Source organism: Octodon degus, unplaced genomic scaffold (assembly GCF_000260255.1).
Source record: "Octodon degus isolate 3935 unplaced genomic scaffold, OctDeg1.0 scaffold00130, whole genome shotgun sequence".
NCBI classification, from domain to species: Eukaryota; Metazoa; Chordata; class Mammalia; order Rodentia; family Octodontidae; genus Octodon; species Octodon degus.
Genome location: NW_004524706.1, coordinates 1,343,808 through 1,366,940, shown reverse-complemented (window position 1 = coordinate 1,366,940; position 23,133 = coordinate 1,343,808). Strand labels below are relative to the sequence as shown.

General features: G+C 47.4%; 1 protein-coding gene across 1 annotated transcript in view; it reads left to right on the top strand.

Moving 5' to 3' along the window:
• Csmd2 (CUB and Sushi multiple domains 2) overlaps positions 1–23,133 on the top strand; it is a 607,037-nt gene that overhangs the window by 302,064 nt on the left and 281,840 nt on the right. Inside the window, exons 7-9 of the mRNA XM_012516868.2 lie at positions 14,286–14,360; positions 19,324–19,411; positions 20,100–20,224. Of these exons, the coding sequence (XP_012372322.1) occupies positions 14,286–14,360; positions 19,324–19,411; positions 20,100–20,224 (288 nt within the window). The remainder of the gene's footprint in view (positions 1–14,285; positions 14,361–19,323; positions 19,412–20,099; positions 20,225–23,133) is intronic.

Below are 23,133 nucleotides of genomic sequence, written 5' to 3'. Positions count from 1 at the left end.
CCTTCCTTGGTCTGTAGGCCCTGTCCCTCTGTGAGCCAGGCTGATCTTACCAGTGAATACACTCAGATGCCTTCCTGGAGCAGTGCATAGTGCTAAGCACTAGACATGCATCAGCAAACACCATCTCCACCATTAGTTACATGGCCAGGTGCATACTGTCCCCATCCTTCATATAGTGACAAGAAAGCTGATGCTCAGAGAGGTAAAGTCCTATTCCCAAGGTCACCTGACCTGCTGCCTTTGAGCTGGAGTCACCCACTTGCCCACCAGCCTGTAGCTGTTTTCTATACACAGTGGGGGTACATCCCACTCTTCCACTAGTTTTCATTTTACCTAGAACACCACGCTGTATTGCAGACACAGACAAAATCACTTTAGGGAGTAGTGGAGCTCCTATGCTCCAGTCTGGGGAGAGCAGGCTAATGGCAAGAGATCGGACCAGGAGTGGCAGGTGGAAATTGCGGGTAAGCACATTTCTGCTCCAATAATGAAGAATTTCCTAGCCCCATGAGCCATCCACAAAAAGAAGCAGGTTAATCCAGAAAAGGGGGAAGGGCAGGCTGTGTGGCTGGAGGAGATCCAACATGAGGGCGGATGCACAGCAGTGGGAAGGGCTTCCTCCTCAACCTGGAGTTTATTCAAAATGCTCAACATTTATATACACCGAGGTTTGGTCTCATAATGTGCTCATTAAGCCTGTAACTGTTACTAATCACGAACCGCTGTGGGCTTCAGGAGCTCTGACAATGCACTTACACTGTGTACCTATCGAGGAGAAGCCTTGGGGCTGAAGGCCAAGAGCCTCCTGCTGGAGGCTCACTCAGAGCCTCCTCCTCAAGGTCTCTGGGGCCAGCTCTAGAGCTAAAAAGTAAAAGCTGCTCTGGAGGCAGAAGCCTTCTGAACTGCATCTGTGGGCCTAGGGTAGCAGGTCACCCTCCAAGTAGTTACCCAGTAAACAAGCAACCTCTGGTCCAAGGAACCTCCCTAGAGATGTTTTGTCCCTGCTGAGGTTGTGCCTTTGTGTTGGGTGCCTCTCTGTATCTCTCTGTTGTGTTTTCCCAGATAGAAAGTAGAGGTGAGCCTTCTAATGATTTTTTTTTCCAGTTAAACAAGTGCTGGGTGTTTCTCACATTTCAGGTGACTGAGGCCCCATTTATTGTCAGAATAGGTTAAGGTTTGATACCAGGCAAGAACAAGAAGAACACAAGCCAGGCAGCCTCCAGATCACACTCTGACTGCACACCTACTGTGTGCCAGGCGCTGTATGCGCATTACCCGTGCAATCCTCCTTAAAGCACAGGGACATACATGGTGGTTTTGTTTGAATTCTTCCAGTTGAGGCTCAGATAGGTATGTAAGTAGCTGAACATCACGCAGTCCATGAATAGTGAAACGAATTCATTCACAGTGCTATGAGTTGTTCTAAAAACTCACTATGTCTTTTTGTATAGTGCCACTTTCTTTATGGTCTTCCTTCTCCTCTCTCTCTCTCTCTCTCTCTCTCTCTCTCTCTCTCTCTCGCTTGCTCGCTCTGTCACACACACACACACACACACACACACACACACACACTCAACTACAAACAGGCAACGAAAGAGAAAATGTCACCAAAAGATATTTATTTTTTTACTAAGTGTGATACACCCTGAAATTTTCTTTTCCTTTTTTAATGCTGACTGTAACCTTTAATATCAAAACTCCGTACCAGGGAACAACACACAATCTGAAAAACCTCATTTCATTCCTGAGCTTCTTTAAAGCAGACCCTGCCTCTCCTAACCTATCCCTGGACAGGGTTTTCATGTCGCTGTGTGCCTACATCTAAGGTGGCGGCTGAGATTGTGGGCACATGGCATTTCAGTCCGCACTCCAACCTAGCTGCAGTTGCACAGAGTAGGCTTATTGTTGACCCTATTTTTTTGGGGGGGGGTACAGGGGATTGAACTTAGGACCCTGTGCTTGCCAGGCAAGTGCTTATTCTACTGAACTATCTCCCTGGCCCCTTGTTGACCCCATTTTACAGATGAGGAGAGAGAGCTGTTGAGAACACTCACGTGACGCTCAGAGTCTCATTAACAGTAGATAGGGGCCCAATTGAAGCTCAACAGTGTTAATCTGGATCTACAATGCTTCATGACTGTAACCGTGTTCCCCCACGTCCTCCCCTGGGACCTGCTTCTACCATTTTTCAGATGGAAGGTGTGTGGTGCAAGGATATAAAGTGATCCATTGGTAACTGAGATGGTGACTCCATAAAGAGGTTTCTCAGCCTTGGCACTGTTGACATGAGCTGAAGACTTCTTGGTTTCAGTTAAAGAGGGTTTAGTTAGAGGGACAGTTTACAGGAGTAAGGATAGGGTTAATGGAATCAACAGGGATGGCGAGGTTCACACAGCTGTATGGGTTCAGCTGCTGAGTGGCAGTAGCCTGAAGCCATTGGCAGAGAAAGGCCTCCTTGCAGACCTGAACTGCTACTGCGCACCCATAGTGCAGGAGGAGTGGCTACAGGATTGGTGACCTCACCCCTCTCCTCCTCATCCAGTCTGTTGTGGCTCCCACCTGCCAAGCCAGCAGCAGGGAGCAGAGGTCCTGTTCTGCCTGCTCTGGGCCCTGGGAGGCGGGTGGCATTGCCAGTGGGCCCCTTGGCTTGCAGAAAGTCTACAGAGGTCTACCCTCTGGGAAACAGAGTGAGGCAGAGAAACATAAAGACTGGGCCATGAACCTCGTGGAACCAGGCTCTGGTGTAGTATCACCATTGGCAAGGGATTAGTTTCACCCATGCTCAGCTTTAGAACATTAGAGACTCAAGTGATTTATGGCCCCACAGAGCTAATAATTACCAACTCTCATTATACTGATGGTTAATTTTTCTCAGAGAAACAAAAACTAAATTAAAATTCAAAAGATCGATAAATAACCCAAGACATGACACATTCCATCCTTGTCATAGTCCAATCAAGATTTAGGGGGTTTGCACCCAGACATCCTCGGCTAGCACTCAGGGTACCAGGAGGTCCGAGTGCTAGTTGGGATGGACCTCTAACTGACTGTCAGGTGACGGACAATGGATTCTATTTCACAGACATTCTCTGTGTGGCATTACGATATGATTGTAGAAAGATGAACACAACAAGACGCACCTCTGCTCTCAAGGAGAACAGGCTAAAGGGCAGCCCAAGCATTGATCTGTAATTCCATATGGTCTGAGTGTCACTATAGAGGCCTGATTAAGAGGTCTAGGACTAGAGAGGAAGGACCAATTAGTTTTCCTGAAGAGCCTAAAGAAAAACCATAAAGGGACAAGTGAAAGAGGCAGTGACTTATAGGATGGTCTCACAAAGATGCCAGACAGACAGATGGACAAAGTATTCAGCTAGGAAAAAAAGACAAGACAACCTAACACTGCTAAGTCTACAAAACCACAAGTGTGTGTGTGTGTGGACTGCAGCCCAAATCAGCATTCTGCCTGTCTTTGAAAAGCCCTCACACTGAAAATGGGTTTCCTATTTTCAAACAGTTTAAGAAAGAAAAAACAAAAGGAGAAGAATATTTCATGACACATGAAAATTGTATGAAATGCAAATTTCAGTGTCCATAAATAAAAGATGGTGGAAAACAGCTAGGTGCTTCCACTTCCCCTTTGTCTCTGGCTGCTCTAGCACTACCAGGGCAGAGCTGAGCAGTTTGTGACTGGCAGGGAAGGGTAACCACAGGCCTCATGCATTTATTGCCAGCCTCTGTACAAAGTTTGCCAACATCTGGGCCTGTGCTCTACCATCCAGAGCAAAGGTAAGCAGGGAAGGGTGACAGAGATGAGGTAGAGATCAAGTGCCAAAAAGCTCAGCAAAACAGGACTTCTGTCACAGGTCATGGAGGAGAGGAGGGCAAACACTAGGAATCAGAGAGGAGACTGGATCACATTTCCATTTGAGGAAGGTCTTTGCTGTGGGACAGACACAGGGAGGATGCTTAAGAGTCTGGGCATTGTGATAGCTTCTATTTGGATGTCCCCCAAAGCTTCATGCAGACATAGGTAAGGCTTTTTGGAGGTGGCTGGATCTAGAATGTGTGATGCTGGGATTAAGGATGTGATCCTGGCAGTTATGATGCGATGCTAGGATTAAGGATGCCTTACCCTATATGTGAGTGCTGACCTCCCTGAGTGAGTAGCCTGGATAGACTATTAGGGACCAAAAGAGTGCTGCAGTTGTCACTGCCTATGGCTTGCTGCTTGCTGCTTGCTGCTTTTGCTGCCTTCTGCCTGCCAGGAACTGTTTCTCTCCTCTGTGATGTCCTTCTGCCTTAGCATCCTGCCTTGAACTTAGCTGATTATGGACTGCAATCTCTACAAACTGAAGTGAAACAAACCTCTCCTCCTTTAACTAAGGGCATCCTGTAATTTGTCTCAGAAATGAGAAAAGTAGCCCACAGAAGCATGCAATGTTTAGACAGGGCCAGAGTTTAGATAGGAGTGAAGTTGTAGAGGAGGAGACAGACCAAGAGAGAGATTTCCAGGGTGAACCAGACTGGGCCCATGACTGATTGGATTTGGTGAGTGTGGAAGGGGATGAAGTGAAAGAGATGAAGAAATCATGGATGAACCTTAGTCTTCTACCTTGGGAAAGTGGATAAAAAGTGATGCTGCTAACCAAGATGGCCTGCGGTAGAGAGAAAAAGAGACAGATAGCAAATGAATTGTGCTGAGATACTGATCTTTGGTTAGTATTGGGATATCGGATTTGGAGGACTATCTAGTATAGTTAGTTGGCTATTTTGTAAGTCTGCAGCTTCGAGAAAAAGGGTTGGGCTATGGGGAAGGTATGAAAGTTTCCGCCATCATTTTTCTCATCTTGTGTATAACAGGCCAAAAATGGAGTCAAAAGAGTGGCTTTCAAAGTGGGTTCTCTGGAGACCAAAGAGGTCTCCCAGCACATGCTTTGACAGAGAACAAGATGGTGGTGCACTGCCAGAGCAGTCCCTCATGGATCCATTCTGTGTGGCATTTACCTGAGTTTGTTGAAAGGTTCTTTGAGGAAATCTTTAAGGTTTCAAGGAAAATTGTAGGTTCTTTCCATTTCCGCAAGACCCACTCAAGTCGCATCATCAGTCCCTTGCCTCCACTGAGGAATCTTTCCAGTCCTTTTCAGGGTGGCAATTGTTTGGTTTCTCACAAGTCCACAAGCAGTGTTGCTGAAAACGGCCTTTCATAAATGCCCCCAGTGGCTGATAATCACAATTATTGAGGGGTTTCCCTGTCTTCCCTGCCAGGGAAGTCATGACTGCTATGACTATCCTCACCTGGAGACAGAGAATGTTATGAACCCCCAAAAGCCATTAGATATTAAAAGAGGTCCTGGTGACTACTAGGCATATGGCTGGTGGTCAGGGAGCTAAACCCGGACCTCCATTTCTCTGCATGGTGAAACTTTGTGCAGTGAGAGAAAAGGACCTGGCTCAGCTTCTTCAGGGCCTTTGCCTGGCCCACTCACCTAAAAACCATTGTCTGGCACCTGGCACTCCCTGCAGCACGTCCTGCTGCGCCCCTCACTGCCTCTCTTGCTGTGTCAACCCTGGTGACCTAAAGATGTAAGAGAATCCTCAGTGAAAACCATCAACAACTCTGCCTTCCACATCCCTTGTGCTGGGCCTAGCTGGTTCGCAGAACAGAATTAGCCATTTGAGAAGAGTTTGTATTCACTGGGATGTTGAGGCCTGTTGTAAGGCCAAGCAAGAACTTCTGTTTTCCATGTAAACAGGCCACTGACATGCATCTCAGGCCACAAAAGTGCCTCAGGGATCCCACGGCCCAGGCTTGGGCTCTTTGGTCCTACCGTGGTTGCCCTATTGCGCTGCTGAACAGCATCCAACCTCATCTCTAGGTCCCAAATCTCCAGCGACCTCTGAATAAACTGTGGAGTCATTGATGTCTGGCTCAAGAGCCTGTGGCCAAGTACCCACAAAGCTACGCTTCAGTAGGTAAAGAGTACTAAGGAAGGAGAGGTGATACTTAACAGTAAACATGTGGGATTTCTTAAACCCACTTGCCCCGGCTCCGAAATGGTTTGTCAGCCTGGTAATCAATAGGGTCTGTGTCATACTTTGCCAGCTAGGAGTCAGTTCTTGAGTGCAAGTCCCCGTGGAACACCCCCCACACACACACACACTGCATGACCAGCAGGCACACTGCAGCCGCAGCACCTTGGCCTGACCATCCCCTAGCAGGATCTGTATCACAACCTCCTCTGACCTGCCACCCCTCCCTGCTTCTGGTGTCTTGTCCCATGCCTTGCCAGTTTAAGTCCTGGTGGCATCCCCTGCCAAAGTCTTAAAGTTGTAAGGGAAACAGTCTCCTGGCTAAAGCTTATCCCCAGGGATGGGAATTGAGTGGACTGTGACTTTCCCAAGGGCAGGTGACTCCAAAGAACAAATCAGGTGACACTGCGGGCCACAGGGTCTGACAAGGCTGGGCTGTCACTCAGTCCTAAGCTTCTAGAACTGCAGGCTGTGCTGGTGGAGGAGGAGGCCAGGCCCTGGCACTGCCTGGCTGCCCAGACACCTGCCTCCTCACCCCCACCCAGCCTAGTCAGGCCTTATACCAAGAGGGCAGCCCTTCTTGGCTTCCATAGGGGAACATACTTTCTCTTTAGGAATGACAGAAAATTCTCCCATTCTTGAAGCATTCTTTTGTCAATTCTACAGAATTGCATGTAACTTTATAAGTATTTTTAAAGATATAGTTTTGTAAATATTTAATATTCTGTTAATTTGATTTTGAATTGTAAATGTCAAGTATTCTGTTTTGGGGGCTTGGAGGTTTTTATGTTTTATTATACTTTGTTAAAAAGGAAAAGTTTGTACATTTTTAGAATGTTTTTATGAGTAAATGTAATGTACTTAAAATACAAAGAAAAGAATAAGCTTGTTGCTAACACATAAACACATAATACAGTACCTCTCGCTCCACGATGGTGTGTGACCCATCGTTTTGCCAGGAAATGAGTTGAAACCACATGTTCTTCTATCAGTTGGCCATTCATCAATTCAGTCATCAAACTAGAAATTAGAATATTGGGAAACTTGTGTACTCCTGGCTGTGTCAGTCCCAGGATGCCCCCCTTTGAGCTCATGGGGCAACAGCTAGAAGAAGACAAGGCATATCAGTGTAGATAAGGTTCCACCAAAGGTCTGAATGGAGTCTACATGAGAGGTGGAGAGAGCCACAGGGAGATGGTGACATTTTCATAAAGCCCTGGCTACCAACCAGGGAGCTGGAACCTGGCAGAGAGCAGAAGGAAGGCATCCAGGTAGACAGGACAGCATTATCCGGTAGCAGAGGGCCATACAGATTCCCTTAAACAGCTTTTCCCTTGGCATTCCTCCAGCTGAATTTTCTGGGATTGCTAATGAAGGCTGCCTCCATTAGCAATGGCAAGGCTGTCTTCCAGGAGTTAGAACATGCCACTCCCCAACCGTCCCCTGCCCCACCATGATTTTCTTCTTTAGGAATTTTGGGGCTGCAAGATCTACCGTAATTAGCAGAGAAGCCACGCCAGTGACATCCAACAAGCGCTGCTTATAACCTTTGACAGAGCAATGATTTTTCTGCCATATTAAAAAACATCACCAAGCATAATGCATAACCAGCTTCTGAAAAGCTTTGCATAATTCTCTTACCTATCAGTGAGTCTTCAACACCTGCATTCATAGCAATGGTTAACGGCGGAATTGGTAGTGTCGTTTAATTATTTCTATCCCAGTTGTTTGCTCTTCATTAGCTGAAAGAGTGAATCTAAGCAAGGAGTGCACCAAGGTGCGTCCATGATAGCATGTTTTCAGTAGCAGATCCTTTGGCATTCAGTAGGTATCTGTAACTAGTTCATTTCCTTCCATGTCACTTATCCCATCAATCTTCAGCAGAGCTATCGCACCTGAAGTTTTGCCAGATGTTCATTTAGTCTTCCTTTTTCGTCAACACCACTAGCAACACTCCATGAATTCTTGCATATGCCTCTCAGTTTGAGTCTTGTCACCTTTTCCCTGCAAGAACATGACATCATTTTTGGTCACAGTAATCAACTTTTCCTAAGTCCATCAGATTTATAGCTAAGAACTCTTTTCCAAAAACTCCACACCATCAATAACAATAGCTTTGTTGGTTCTTTTTATGCTACTAAAACCTGATGGCTTTGTTTTGTTTTGTTTTGTTTTGTTTTGTTTTGTTTTGTTTTGTTTTGTTTGAGGCAAGGTGTCACTATGTAGCTCAGGGTAGCTTTGAACTTATCGTGATCCTCCTACCTCAGCCCCTTAAGGGCTAGGATTACAAGCATGTGCCACCATGCCCAGTCTGTAGTTTTGACTAATATAACCTAAAAGCCAACTTTTAGCCTATTTAAAATAATTATAGTAAGAGCATCTCCAACAATTATGAACAAAGATTTTCCATAGTAATTGGCCATTTCAAGGGTGAGCCCAATTCCCTGAACCCTGAAAATCTTAAGCATCCTAGCAGTTACCTCGTGGAATTCTGAATGTTGTTCAAGTAGTGAGAGTTGTCATCTTGGTCAGACTCTACTTTGAATTTCTAATTTTTCATTGGATGATTTAGGGCCATTTAATGGCCCCAATGATGACACCCTTCAAGTCTCTGAAGTGACAGCAGAAAGGAGGCAGCAGAGCCCTCTGTCTCTGTAAACATTGGGGCAAATGGAGCTATCTCTTTAGGGGTTATTGAAGATTGAGACTATTTCCTAAATTCAGTAATTTTAGAATATACCCTCCACATCACCCCTTCCCTGGTCTCTACCAGATTAACACCTTCGCGTGCCTGCTGTGGTGACTGAGCTTGCCAGTGTGGTAGCTGGTGATGATGCTACCCTGGCCTCCTCCTGGTCACACCTAATATTGGTAGGTGAATGTTGATGTTGTGAGTCAGCTCACATTTGTCACTTTGAAGTCATCCTAGCTCTGTTTAAGAAGCACTCTTCTTTTCATCTCCATAAGAGAAACTATAGCAGCTCCTAGGTCTATACCTTGAAGGATTAGGTCTCAGGCAACTGTACTATCTTTGTCACAAATCTGATTGAGTTGAGGAGCTCTGCGCTGCTGGCTCCCTCTGGCAAAGGACTGTGGAAACTGTAGTGGAAACGCTTCTACAGAACAAGTGGCCAGGCAGCAAGGCTGACGACCCTTAGCAGCAAGGGCAGAGCAACACGTAGGAAACACACAACACCTCTCGAGTACAATAAAAGAGGAAACCAGTTTTAAGCTTTCAGAAAATTTTGAAAGGGTGGGCTAAAAGGGGGCTGGTTTATGAACAAAACCCAAGCAAGAAAGGATAAATTTAGGCAGCAGTGCTTAGAAACTGCAAGGAAGGGCATGTGATGGAGAAATGGTCCCAGGGCAAACCTACTGAATCTGGGGACAGAGTGGGCCCCATAAGAAGAAGCTCTGGTCCAACTCACAGGGCAACCACATTGCAGGGAAAGGGTAGCGGAGAGGCTTGCATTATGGGAAGTCTGAATTCACTGAGACAAAAAGAAGCAGCTCCCTGGAGGAATGTGACTCAGAGGCCCATCTACTTTTGGCTCTCAGAGCCTTGGGACGGGTCAGGCCTCTCTCCCCCTAAGGGGAGCTTGTCCCCTGTTATCTTAGCCCAATAACTCATGCTGCAGACTAGAAAGTCATTCGCATTGCCGGATTCTTCTCGCTAAATGTGTACCATGTGTCCCACTAACCTTTACAACAGCGGGGAAATGTCTTGTAATTAACCAGAATATAAAGGATGAATGGAGCAGCCTGGCTGTCTCCTGTAGTCATTATCATTCGGAGGAGATGAATGTACCTAGTAAGATTTCCATCAGCTGATTATAGCCTGCACGCTTCTCTTGGGAGTCCTGACTTCGTTCACCTACAGGGAAAAAGGGTGTAGTATATGTGTGTGTGACTTGCATCCTGTATGGGATGGTTTGTCGTTGTGTGGGAGTGTGTGTGTGATTGTGTACTTCTGAGGTTGCTAACAGACATGAATGTGCATGTATGCGCGCATATGTGTACACATATGCATGCAAGCTATGTGCATTTGAGGGAGACCAGAAGCATGAGACCAGCCTTAGGCACTATTTTCTCCTCACAGCTTTGCTAGTTACCAAATTCTCTTTTTAGAAAGGCCAGTGCCTTTCTTCAGTCTAATATCAGTGTCACAAGGCTAGAGGGCTCTTCACAAATGACCGAGTGGACAAACAGCGTGGAGAAATGCATCCCAGGAATTCTCTAGGTTCTTGCTATTTTGCCCATCTGCTGGCTTTGGCCTTTCTTTCTGGCTAGGCTAGTGGTGGTGTGCTCTGGAGATCTAGAGGGGTTCTTTGTGGTCCTCTGATCCTGTACATTCAAGTCTACCCTGATCTGCATAGCCAGCGCATCAACAACCATATTCAGTGGGTGATTTCCTTTGGTGCTGTGTGACCCATGATAGTTCACCCCCATCTGGGCAGGCTGTTTAAAGAAACAATTTGCTGTATGAAGTTCAGGGTGTGTCTGCTTTCTTAGGATCTCTCCAAATGCAAGGCCCTGGCATCTGGAGGTAATGTCTTCAGGCCACTGTCCCTCGCGATATGGACCTTGCCAAGATCTACTGTCTGGGCCCACTGTCAGTTTTCACATAGTGTGGGCCAGCTGTGGGCTCCACCTTCTTGAGCCTGAACCTGGGTCAGCTTGCCTGGACATACATCTTTTAAAAACTGTTTCATTCTTGTGAGAAACCCTGTGGATTCTAATGTGTGCATCAAGACCATGTGGTATGCAAAGGTATCATGGGTGATGTAGATTGAGACCCAACTCAAAGGAGCAGTCACAAAGTTTATGTGCAAATTAAGCCCCCCCCCCAGTAGTATCTCAGGTTTCCTTTCCATCAGTTTTCATCCCAATGACAAACTTAAACCCTCTAGTAAGTATCAGGAGGTGAAAGAGGAAGAACAGAAGTTATCTGTAGTGTGAAAATGTTACCAGCTACTGAAAGCTGCCCAGTAGACAGGAGCTATGAGTCTGTGGGTTAGACAGCTCTTCCCAGAGACAAGTGGGGAAGATGGGCACAGATACCAAGAATCCCTCCAGGCCCCAAGAGGGGAGAAGAGCAAGAGGCTTTTCCTCTGTGCAGTTTTGAGGAGAGGGGAGAGGGGCTCCCACTTAGCAACTGTTCTCCTGCCTGCCTGCATTGCAAAGTCCCCATCAGCACAGTGCCAATGACTATGGCATCCACAGTCCTCTAGCCCCATCCTCATCCTCCCCCACCTAGCAGATATTAGAACTGCGAGAAGGAGGCCATGAAGACCCTGACTCCACCCCTACCTCCTGGCCAAATGCTGAGCCCTCTCTCAGACTAACTTCAAATGGGCTGCATCGGGTCCCAGGGACTCCCACATGAACCCTGTCTCCCTGGCACATCAGTGATAAGAGCTTGAAATGTTCTTACGGTGCTAGGGCCACTGCACTTTTCCTAGGGATGATTAAATCAATGGGATTTTTTCCCCCTGTTGCACCATATTAGCTCGGTTTGAATAATGCATGTTTCCCTAGTAATGCCCTCCTTTTGATAATGGGACCACGGCAGTGCTCACTGGAAATTTTCCTGCTGGATACACACAGAGAGTAATGCACATTTATAAAAGAGGGTGAGTGTGTGTCAGAAGGCTATGAGTCGTGGTAGTAAGTGAATTTCATCAGGCATTCTGCTTAGACTGAGGATTTGCTGAGGGCACCCTTAGTGAGCCTCTTGTTTGGCCACAATGGTGGGCCTGGGAGACCACCACCCCACACACACCTGACTGCCATGGTCCTTCTCTGGGGATTGGCATGTGTCGTAAATCCAACCTGAGATTTCGGGATCTAAGTGAGGCAGGGATCAGGGCAGGTGCTAGGGAAGATCACAGCTGCCTCCTCGGAGTTGCTTGGAGGCAAGGTCACAGATGAGAAACTGGGGCTCTGCTTGCAACCACTACCGAAACTACTTGAACCTCATTTTTATTTTCTATCAAGAAAGTATAATAAAGACAGTCAAGGTTGCTGAAAGCTTAAGGCCAAATGAGAGGATCACTGAGGGCCCAGGCTATATTACCATGTACTACTCTAGGCACTGAAGCTACAGCAGTCAATACAAACCTTTGTTTTCATGGAACTTACTTTGCATTAAGGGACAAAAAATAATCCCTGCAGATGTCGGAGTATGTCAGAAAATTGGGAAGGGGAAGTAGCGAGGGGACAAGATGGCTAGAGCTGGAGTTGTTTTAATAGAGTGGAGGCCTCCATGAAGAAGTGAGTTCTGCACAATATCTTTGAGAGAAAAAGGCAGTGAATCATAAGATAGTTGGGGGAAGCATTCTTGGGAACTGTGAGGCTTAAGCAATATGCCTGGCGTATTGTAAGAACGTCAGGGAGGCCCAAGAGGCTGGAGAAGAGTGATGGAGGTTAAGGAAAGGGCCAGAGAGGTCATGGGGAGAGCAGGTCAGTCCTCTTGGGCCATTTTAAAGACTTTGACTTTTGTTCTAGGAGAGAGGGGTTGCCGCTGAAGTTTCAAGCAGAGATGTAGTGTGGTCTGATTTATGTTTTAGTAGAATCCTTCTGACTCTTGTGCTGAGGTTATCTGCGGGCAAGGGTGGAAGATGGACAGCCATGGCAACTAAGGCAAAGGTACAGGAGACCTGGACGAGTGTGGCAGACATGGAGGTTATGAGAAGCTGTTGTCTCTGGTATATATTTGGAAGGACTTGCTAACAGATTCCATGTGGGTGTGACAGAGAGGAGCCAGAGAAGCAGATTTAGGTAAAGAGCTTGCAAAGCACCCAAGGCCTGGCACAGCAGATGTGCCCGGTCACAGTTGTCACCACTGCTGGCGATCAGTCCTAACAGGGCTGAGTCAGCAGACAGGGTCAGTAGAAAGATAGCACAGGGGATCTGGGATTAGATGAAATCCTTGGAGGCCAAAAGAATGCCTTGGGAAGCAGGGAAGCTAGACTGAAGGAGGCTGATCAGTACACAGGAATGCCTGACCTTAGGAATTATGTCCCCAGGTTCTGGCTGTGTTACCCTTTGTGTACTGATTGGCAAAGCCCTGATGAGCTGTGGACTGGACTGAATGGCGGGTTCAGATTGACCCATAAGGCACCCACCTGCGCCAGGCTCCTTTCCCCCAGTGACCTCCAGGATGCAGCTTCTCCATCCACAGCAGATTGGCTGGTGGAGGACAGGCCTAGCTGGGCTGCTAGGGTTGGCTCCCTGTGTATCTCATCCTTTTGGCCCAGCTATATCTTCTCACAGTGGTGGTAGAGCTACAGGAGAGTATACCTAGTATGCTCTTCTACCCTTGGGCAGATCAAGGTCTCAAAATCTCCCATGGCTAGGTCCAAAGTCAAGGAGTGGGGAAATATACTCCACCTCCAGAATGAGAGGAGCTTCAAAAATCACATATCATATGTGGAGACAAGGCAGGATGACAATCAGGTTCTACCCTAACCCACTGCACCCTGTGGGGGCTGGCTCAGAAATTGGACAGGGCAGATTCTGCAGAGAAGCAGATACACAGGGATAGAGTGAGGCTGTGTGTTAGTCAGCTTTGCATTGCTCAAACAAATACCTGAGATCAATCCACGTAAGAGGAAAAGATTTATCTTGACTCAGTTTAGACAGTTTCAGGAGGTGACCGATGGCGTCCATGTTTCAGCCTTTGCATTCTCTCTGCAGCTTGTGGCAGAAGCTGCCCATCTTATGGTGCCTGGGGAGCAGAAGTGAAAGGGAGAGGAGGTGCTAGGGCCCCAATATCCCCTGCAGGGACATAGCCCCAGTGACCTATCTTCCTTTTGCTAGGCTCCACTCACAGATGGTTCCATCACTTCCCAATAGTACCACATGCTGGGGACCAAGTTTTCAGCACAGAGACCTTTGAGGGACATTCCTGATCCACATCATGGTGGACTGCAAGCCTTCATGGGAAGTTTGCTGTGGTGCAAGTCTTAGCCACCCAGGAGAGGCTGCTGGAGAACTGTCAGAGGCCATTGGGTAGGGACATACCTATCCTGCCTCTTCTAAAGGGAAGGCCCTCACAGCAGTTCTCCCTCCATGTCTGAGACCCTGCTGCCTTTGAATGTTCCCCTCGCTATACCCCTGCCCAGAGGAGCTCCTGGCTTGGACCTCCCACGGAATGTCCCAAGCCAGGAGAGAGGAGCATTCTAGAGGGGTCCTCAACTCTGATCACAGAAATCAACTCAAATTCTCTTTTCTCTTACCCTCCTCTCTAGTCAAGAAGCAAATTGAGCTGAAGTCTCGAGGCGTGAAGCTGATGCCCAGCAAAGACAGCCAGAAGACATCTGTGTGTAAGTGTCCGCCCGCCTGCCCGTCTGCCGGGGCTTGTGCTCTGGTCAGACCCGCCAGTGCAATGACAGCGGGGAAGCCGGATGATGCTGGATACCTTCCTTTCACCCTGCTTCCCTCCATCCCAGGCTCTGCACAGGGACACACTGACCCAGTGGCCAGCGCGCAGCCCTGGGCCTGTCCTTTGCCGTCTCCTCTTCCCATTGTCCTCCTTTTCCCTCTTCGTTCCTCACTTGCCATTTGAACTGCAGTTCAGGGAGTCATTACTGCTACATTTCTCTCTTTATTTTTCCTTTTGAACCACTTCCACCTGCAAAGATGGTCCTATTCTGGCACCTTTTCTAGGAGTCAGTAACCCTGGGCTGGGATACCACCAAGGGCTGCAATGGCAGGGACCCTGTTCTAGCTCCCAAGGCCAGATTGGGAAAGGGAGGAAGGGACATGATGAATAACTTTCTCCAAGCGTCCTGGACCTGGCTGGGCAGAGGGCATCTGGAGGGGGTGAGAGCCCTGCTTCCTGGGATGAGAGGGAGGTGCTGGGTCTCTGCTTGGGCAGGGGAAGACTTCATCTTCTCAAGAACATGTTTCTGTTGCCATTGTTTGGGAGATTAACAGAGTTCTGGTGCTGAGGAATGACTTTGAATGCTATGCTGGGAAACACTTGATGAGAGCCTGGGCTCTAGGGGCTTTTGAGCAAGCACACAGGAGGAGTACATGGAGTAAATTCTGGGCCATGCAAAAGTACAGACTTGAGAGCAGACGGTGTTTTCAGAAGCCTGCCATTCTCTTTCTGGAAGCAAGTGCAGGGAGCCTGCCTCAGTCCCATGAATGGCCTCCTGGTTTCCTTCCTTTTCCTTTCCTCTCCTGCTTCTCTTCTCCTTGCTCTCCCTCCATGTTCTCTCTCTCTCTCTCTCTCTCTCTCTCTCTCTCTCTCTCTCTCTCTCTCTCCTCTCCTCTCCTCTCCTCTCCAGCCCTCCTCTTCTCCACCCTTCCCTTTCTGTACCTACCGGGTTCCCCACCTTTCCCCATCCCCCTCCAACCACCCATTTCTGTGCATTCACTTTTCAGTTGCTAGAAGTACCTACTGAGGAGTGGTAGAGGGTGGCCACCAGGTCCCCCAGCTGTGCTGTGGCTGTTGTGGCCAGGAAAGAATTTGGGGCAGAGGCAGTGGGGGCCTGGTCCAGATGCTCTGTTTATTCAAGTCCCCTGGATGGGGTTGGTACCACTGACTGTTGGTTATAGCTGAAGACTGGCATCCCTGGTGACCCTCATCTGAGGACCCTAGATAGCAGAAGGCACCCAGGAGACCCTTCTTTTATACATGAGTAGAGATTCAGGGAAACGGGCAAGGACTAGGAGAGCCCAGGACTCTGTTGAGAAGGTTCAGCCATGGCCCAGCCCTCACATTCTTTCTTTCTATAGCCACGGAAACCAGATGAACTGAGACAGGCCCAGTTTTATTTCCAAATCCACCTGAAGCCTCAGACAAGCTTAGGGGAACAGCCCTCATTGGAAAGACCAAGTATTTATCCTAGTTGTGTCTTCAGGTAGCCATGTCATACATTTCCAGACTGACTCTGTTTCTGGATCGGTATTCAAAGCCCTACTCTGCCTTCCTCCGAAGGGTGCTAACACAGGCCTTCCTGACCACAATGTGAGGAGTTCTATGAGCCAGATGAGAAACCGTAGGAAATGTAGGGGCCCATTTTTCTGGAGAGAGGGCCCAGAGTTTTCATTAACTACTCAGAGACGCCCACATTCCCTCAGAAAAATTAAAAGTCTAAGGAAATAATGCAAAGGCTCTTCTAAAAAGCATGAATCTCTTTCTACCAACAAAAGGATATTAATCTCCATTACAAGATCTCCTCAGGAAGCAATACGTGTAACTCACATTACTCAGAGGCTGCAGCCAAGCGTCTGTAGGTGCTCTGCCCCCACTTCCAGGTGACTGAGCTTAGGAGGAAAAGTGGACTCTGAGGATCCCCTTTATCACAGTCTGTGTGTCCCATGGACCCCTGGCCAACACTGCTGATCACCCGTCTATCCGTGTCTCCCTTCAGGAAGATGCTGCTGTCTTTCCCTTGCCATAGGGCCCACAAAGGCTGGGTATCAATTGCTTTTGTTGTTACCTCTCTGGAGCCACCAGAAAGTAAGTGCCATAAAGAGTAGTGACTGTTTTTAAACAGGTAGTGAAGCCTGGAAATAAACATAAGAAAGGTGGACATGCCTTCGAACTCCATAGTTAAGTTCACTGAGATGGAAGGTTGCTTGTTTCTTTGGGAGCCTAGAGGGCCTTATGGGATTATCATTACCTGGCCAGTCCTACCTGCTGGCTGGGTGTGGGCTGCATTGTGGCTGTGTTTGTAGCTTCCTGGGTGGTGTCTGGTTGACTAGAGAGGAGCACCGGATCTGCTGTGGGTGTCAGGGCTATGGTTCAGCGGGTGGGCACTGTCATGACTGACTCTTCCTCACCACCAGCCTTCTACTCATTCTGTCTGCTCTCTGGGCTGTGCTGATACAGGATGAGAGGGCAAGAGAAGGGGGTGCTGAGCATTCTCTTATGTGCCACAGGGTGGGTGTGGGTCCTATCTGGTGGTTGTCAGGGACTCTGGGATGGATGTGGTCTATGGGCAGGCTGGGGAGGTGGGACCTAAAGACGTTGGGTGCTTAGCTGGGGAGACCCAACTTCGGTTCATCACTGAGGCTGTGTGATAGGCCTACCAACACATAAGCCAGTCAGAGCAGCTCAGGATGGTCACCTCACTGCTTAGGACAAGGTTCCTTTCTGGAAAGAAGGCCAATGGCTCCCACCTCCTGACCACAGGAGGCCACTGTGATCTTTTTCCATCACAGTACCAAGGTTGTCCAGAAACAAGAGCTTCCTCTGCTTTGGGGATGACACTATCATCTTACTATCTAGCCTGAAGTTTTGTGGTTTGGTGGGGATGTTAGCTTCGTTAAGCTGATGACATGAAAGCCTAGGAGATGGAAGTGTGACAAGGAAGGGGATGGGGCAAGGGACAAACACCAGTGTGAGTGGTTGGCTTTCACCTGGCAGCATATAGTATTGAAGAATGGGGGCTACTCAGGAGGCCGGGTGTCTGGTGCTGCACAATACTTGGCATGTGGCTTGCACTTGCAAAGTGTCTAAGCCCCATGTCCCCTTCGCCGGCATAACCTGAGCTCCAGGGAGACCTGAACAGGGTCTACACAAGGCCTCCACCTGTAGGAATGAGCTTTAGCCTCAGCAAGTCTGAAATGCGACTCTCTACCTACTCCATCCACCATCACCTCCTCGAAGAGCCTCTCCTCCTGCCCTTGTCCTCCATGAGTCCTGGGGATTCTTTCTTTGCCAGAACCACTCTCAGTGTCTCCTGTCTGCCCCTCCTCCTAGGCTCTTGACCTTGACACACTTCATAACTGGTCTCCCAGGAATTAGCGCACCCAGCCCTGAGCAATCCAGTCTCCCTGGCCCATCTCCCCCTCAGAACTCTTTGGTAGCTCCTCACAGCTCTGAGGATCAGATCTATTCTCTGAAATCTCACTTCCCACCTTGTGACTCTTTACCCTCTTCTACCCTAGCCATACTGAGTAACTCTCAGCTGTTTTCACCTCATGCCTGATACCCATTTGTCTGCCTTGTCACACTGTTGTCATGTGTACAACTCCTCCCTCTTCAGAAGGTCTATGGTGAATTCTGTCTTCCTTCAGTGACATGTCAGCTGGTTCTCACTCTGAGCATCCTTTTCTCATTTCTCCATTAGGATTCTGTAGCTCATGTCCCATGTTTCATATCTGTAGCAGAAGCTCCTCAGGGGTGGAATTCATATCTAACTACCCTCGGCATGTCCATGGTATCCCAAAATAAAAGTCTTGTATGCGATAGGTGCTCAATGAATGTGGTGTGTCCACGCATGGAGATGAGTAAGTGTGTGAGCGGATGATGGAGTGCTTTGCACATCGTGAGACATCGGGTGGATGAGGAAGGGCTTGGGAAGTGCAGAGACCCATCCTTCAGAATCCCTCGCACCTTCATCTAGTGTTTGCAGTTGGGATAATGGGCTTGGAGAATCCTTGAATGGAACTTCTGGACCACAGCTTCATAAAAACAGAAATCCAGAGATGTGAGAGATCCTTGCCTCAACAATATAAGCATCCAATAACAATGGCCAGGCAGGGACCAGAAGCTTGCCTGCCCTCTGCATCACGTGTTGTCTGCTGCCCATGGACCAAGCTTGTGCTCTTGCTCAGACAACTTGTGTGTAGAATTCTCGTAACCAGAACTCGGAGGTTGGCTGGTGTCATAGTGTCACGACAACCGGCTGGAACTACCACAGATCCCACCTCCACTCAGTGCCCTTGGCCAGCAGTCTTGGGCAGGGTGGAGGTGCTCGGACCTCTGCTTACTCTACTCTGCCTTGACAAGTATCCAATGGGAAGAAATATCCATATTTGAACTAAAGTCCCTGCTTTGAACTTCAAACAGCAGCTTTCTCTTACATTCTTTACTGTTTCTGATCATGCATCCACCTTTTATTTAACTTTCTTTGACTCATTTATCCATTGGGGCCTGAGGTTGGGGGGCTCATCTCATCCAGAGTCACCACCTCAGGTCTGAAGTGCAGGATGGGGAGGACACCAGGGTCTGCGGACAGTCCATCTCTGGCCATTGGTGTGGGATGAGGGAACTGGGTGACTGTTGGTGCAGAGAGCCTGTCTAGGAGCTCATAAGCTCTTGATGAATTTCACTTGGATTTTTCTTATGAAGGAATTTGTCAAAAGCAGCTCCCCACCTTGCACAGCCAGGAAAGCCCAGTCCAATAGACCCCAGCCATCCCCACAGATCCCCTGGAGCAGGGCTTCATTCTGTCTCTGCCTCCACCCCCCTGCCCTGAGACATTGCCCAAGTTCATGGCTCCCTGTGACTATCCATCTCTGTATATGCTGTTTTTTTTTCCCTTGTAGTAACTCAGGTTGGTGTGTCCCAAGGACATAATATGTGTCCAGACCCTGGCATACCTGAAAGGGGCAAAAGACTAGGCTCGGATTTCAGGTAAGATCTATTTAAAAACTTTCGTATTACGAGGACGGTGGGGTAGCCTGGTTGGGAAGAAGACAAGGGCTATTTAGCCTCTTGGAGGTGGAGTGAAGAGGATGTTGTAGTGCAGGAGCTGACGTGTGCTGCAAAGATGGCTTTGATGTTTTCTCTGGGCCTAGTCCTCAGGACAGAGCCCCTGCCACATCAGGGCGCAGGGAGAACTATCCATTACCAGCATTCCCCAGAAAACCTGTGTAACTCTAGTACAAAGGGCTGCCATCCTTGGTAATGACATACCAGCAGGAAACTCCTATCTGCAATTATTCAGAAGACTTCAGGGGCCCAAGATGATGTATTTTGCAAGTTTCAGACTGTCAAGGCATCTTCCCAAAGTCCTGCATTTTCATTACGGTTTATGGGGATCATCCACCCACTCTTTGCTGCCCTAATTGATACTTATCTCAGAGGATCACCGTTGTGCTCATCAAGTCACCTTGTAATTTAATCCTAAACCCATTAAATGGTCCCCAAAAAAGATGAACAGCAGATGTTCCTTCCAATGGAGATTTGAAGTTATAAACAGTGGAGCAGAGATTAAGCAGCAAAAGGAGAAATAACCTTCCACGTAGGAGGGACCAGAAAGGACTCCAGACAGAGCTCCTGGGCCCAGGGGCCAAGCTTACAGACATACCTTGTCTCCTAGGTTAGGATCCAGTGTCCAATTCACCTGCAACGAGGGCTATGACCTGCAAGGGTCCAAGCGAATCACCTGTATGAAAGTGAGCGACATGTTTGCGGCATGGAGTGACCACAGGCCCGTCTGCCGAGGTGAGGATGCTGGGGAGAAACAGAAGCTTTGCAGGAAGCTGGGCTGGGTCAGGAGATCGAAGCCCAGCCCCCAGCCCCCACAGCCCACGCTCTCATGCAGACCGGTTCATCGTGCGCCCTGTCTGCTCCCAGAGCCTCGGGTCCTGCAGTTACTTATTAGTTGACACTTTTGTTTGGCACCTTGTGTATATCAATCCTACAACAGGGTCAAGACATGCACAAGTGAGGGTGACAGATCTGCCTGGACTTTATAGTCTCTAAGGAGACAGGCACATATGAAGCTGGTGGCTTGCTCTTTGCAGGAAGATGGCACCTCTATTATAACACATGTATATCCAAGCCCCCATCCCAATGTCCTTGTTTCTTGCCCCACGTTCTGTAACTAACATATCTGTCATTTCCAAAGCAATGATTCCAGCTATACTGAAGCGACTATAACATCAAAGGGCTTCTCCATGGGCTGCTTATAATGGCATTCCTACTGTCATGTTCTCAGGACTGTGCAGCTCGTACTTTAGGTATCACATGAACCAAGGATAAGCCGGCCTAGTCCCTGCAACCCTCACTCCCACCAAATGGTCTTAAAAAATTAGACCTGAACATGTGCTTCACTGGGACAGAGCAGCAGCTGCTTCTGCAGTGGAGAAGCCCCTGGTCATAGTGTCCAGGGTTCCCCTAAGCATTAGGCTGCTAAATACCATTGAAACACAACCAGGACTCTTCTGAGGACCCTTTTGGGGGACAAAGATGGCTACCTACTCTAAAGTTACACCTTGTATCCTTCTAGTGTGAGAAGGGGTTTCTCCCTTTCTCTGGACACTGGAAAGGGAAATTCAGTCTTTCCTTATAATATGCCAATAGGTAATCCGAAAGTGGGTCATCAAAGTATCTTGGAAACAAGTTTGAAATTTATCCATCCTTACTCAACTTCAAGGTGGCTATCATCAATAATTTACAATATACTTTGCATTTCCACTAATTTTAGCTGTATTAGTTCAAGGATTCTGCATAGCTACTATTTTTTCTAAAGTCAAACAAACAAACAAAGAATTCTTAATACAACTCTGAGAGATTGAGTGAATCACATATTGTTCCCTGAGCCTACTTTTGTAAGTTCAAATAGTACACCCTCTGTACTGTTTTATGTTTAATGTGGCAGTCAGATGAAGTTGGGAATATGGGAACACTTTATGAATTGACAGTTGCTAGAAGAAAAAGAAATATTCTCATGCTAAGATATGACTTCTGTGTTCATCACCACTTACAACAAGGGCTGGCACACAATAGATGCTTAATAACAGGTTGAATGAATGATTGAATGGATGCATAGCTGAGTAGCACAGCGATCCAATTACAGGAAGCCAAGGCACCATCTGTGTAGAGAGGCATCGAATTGTCCAGTCTGAGATCTGAGGGACCCTTGACCAATCAGTCATTTTACTTAAAAGAGAATTCAAAAAAAAAGTAAAAAAAATTCCATTAAAAATGATACAAATTTCACTAAAGGAAAACAATAATTCAACTGATTGGTATATGGCCTATTGTTGTCTTCAGATTAATTGTTCAGATTACCAGATATAAGCATGCAGATTTGGTCAAAAATTGTAAAGAATAGAGGAGACAGAAAAAAATTTTAAGCATTTACTTCTCCTTTAATAGACCAGCAGAAATCGGCAGTACAATTACCAAGCTAGCCTGTGTATACACATCTATATTTCTTTTCCCTTCCTTCTTTCTTTCCTCCTTTCCTTCTCCCAGTTGTTTCTTCCCTTTGAACAGCTTCTTTCCCTTTCACGGTATCCACTGTACCTTTCAGATCCTCTTTCAGTTTCTTACATTAGGGAGATGTTACGATGTTTACGTGTATGGGTCTGATTTATTTCACTTATGAATCTGGTCTCAGGTCGCATCCATTTACCTACGAAAGTCTTGAGTTTATCTTTTTTTATAGCTGATTAATACTCCACTGCATAAAGATACCACATCTTTCTTATGCATTCCTCAGCTGATGGGCACTTGGGTTTGTACCAAGATTTAGCTGAAAAATTACACTGTTATAAACATCAGTGGCCATAACAGTTATTTGAAAACTCCTTTTGAGAAGCTAGTGGTGGGATCTGATCTCTCACCAGTGTTTTTTCTTTTTAATAATAGTGAGTATTTACATGAATAACTTCAGGGCAGGGAAGGGCTAGTGTTTCCAAAGGAGGTCCAAAGTGGCATTTCATGCTCCTGCTCCCTAGGCATATGACAGATGCCCCATTCAAGCGCTTTCTAGTATTTTTGCTCTCTAAGCTGGATTCTGTGCTACACTTTCATGAAGCGTGGGCCCAAGCTTTCCCACATCTGTTGTCTGATCCCATCCTCTGCCGCTGTGGAAGTGTAGGATCACAGTTCAAACCCGACCACCCTCACTTTCCCTTAGGTGTCCTTGACCACTTTCTTCAGCCCTTTGAATGTCTTACCTGCTAAATATCCATGTACTAGAACATGACTTTATGGCATTACTTTGCAACCAGATGAAAGTGCTCAGTTAAAAAATGGTACCAGTGTGAGGTTGAAACACAAACGTTATTTTAATTCGATGCATGCAGTCCATTGGTACATAGCTTCCTCGAGCCCTAGAGCAGACTTTGGCCTCTAATGGCCATAAATCTTTGCCAAAGCCTCTGTCTTGTCCAATCTAATAGCAGCCACGTGATTTGTGTGCCTCAGAGACTTGGATCTAGATCACAGCTCTGCCACCTGTTAGCTGGCTGGCCTTGGACCAGTTCTTTCATCTTTTTGGGTTTTTTCCACTGTGCCCTTTTTTTGGGAATGGAGAAAACAAAACCTTCCATGTGTAGTAATTATGAATTTGAAGGAAAGAATGTCATAGGAGGTAGCCAGCACCACCTGCGATGGAGTGG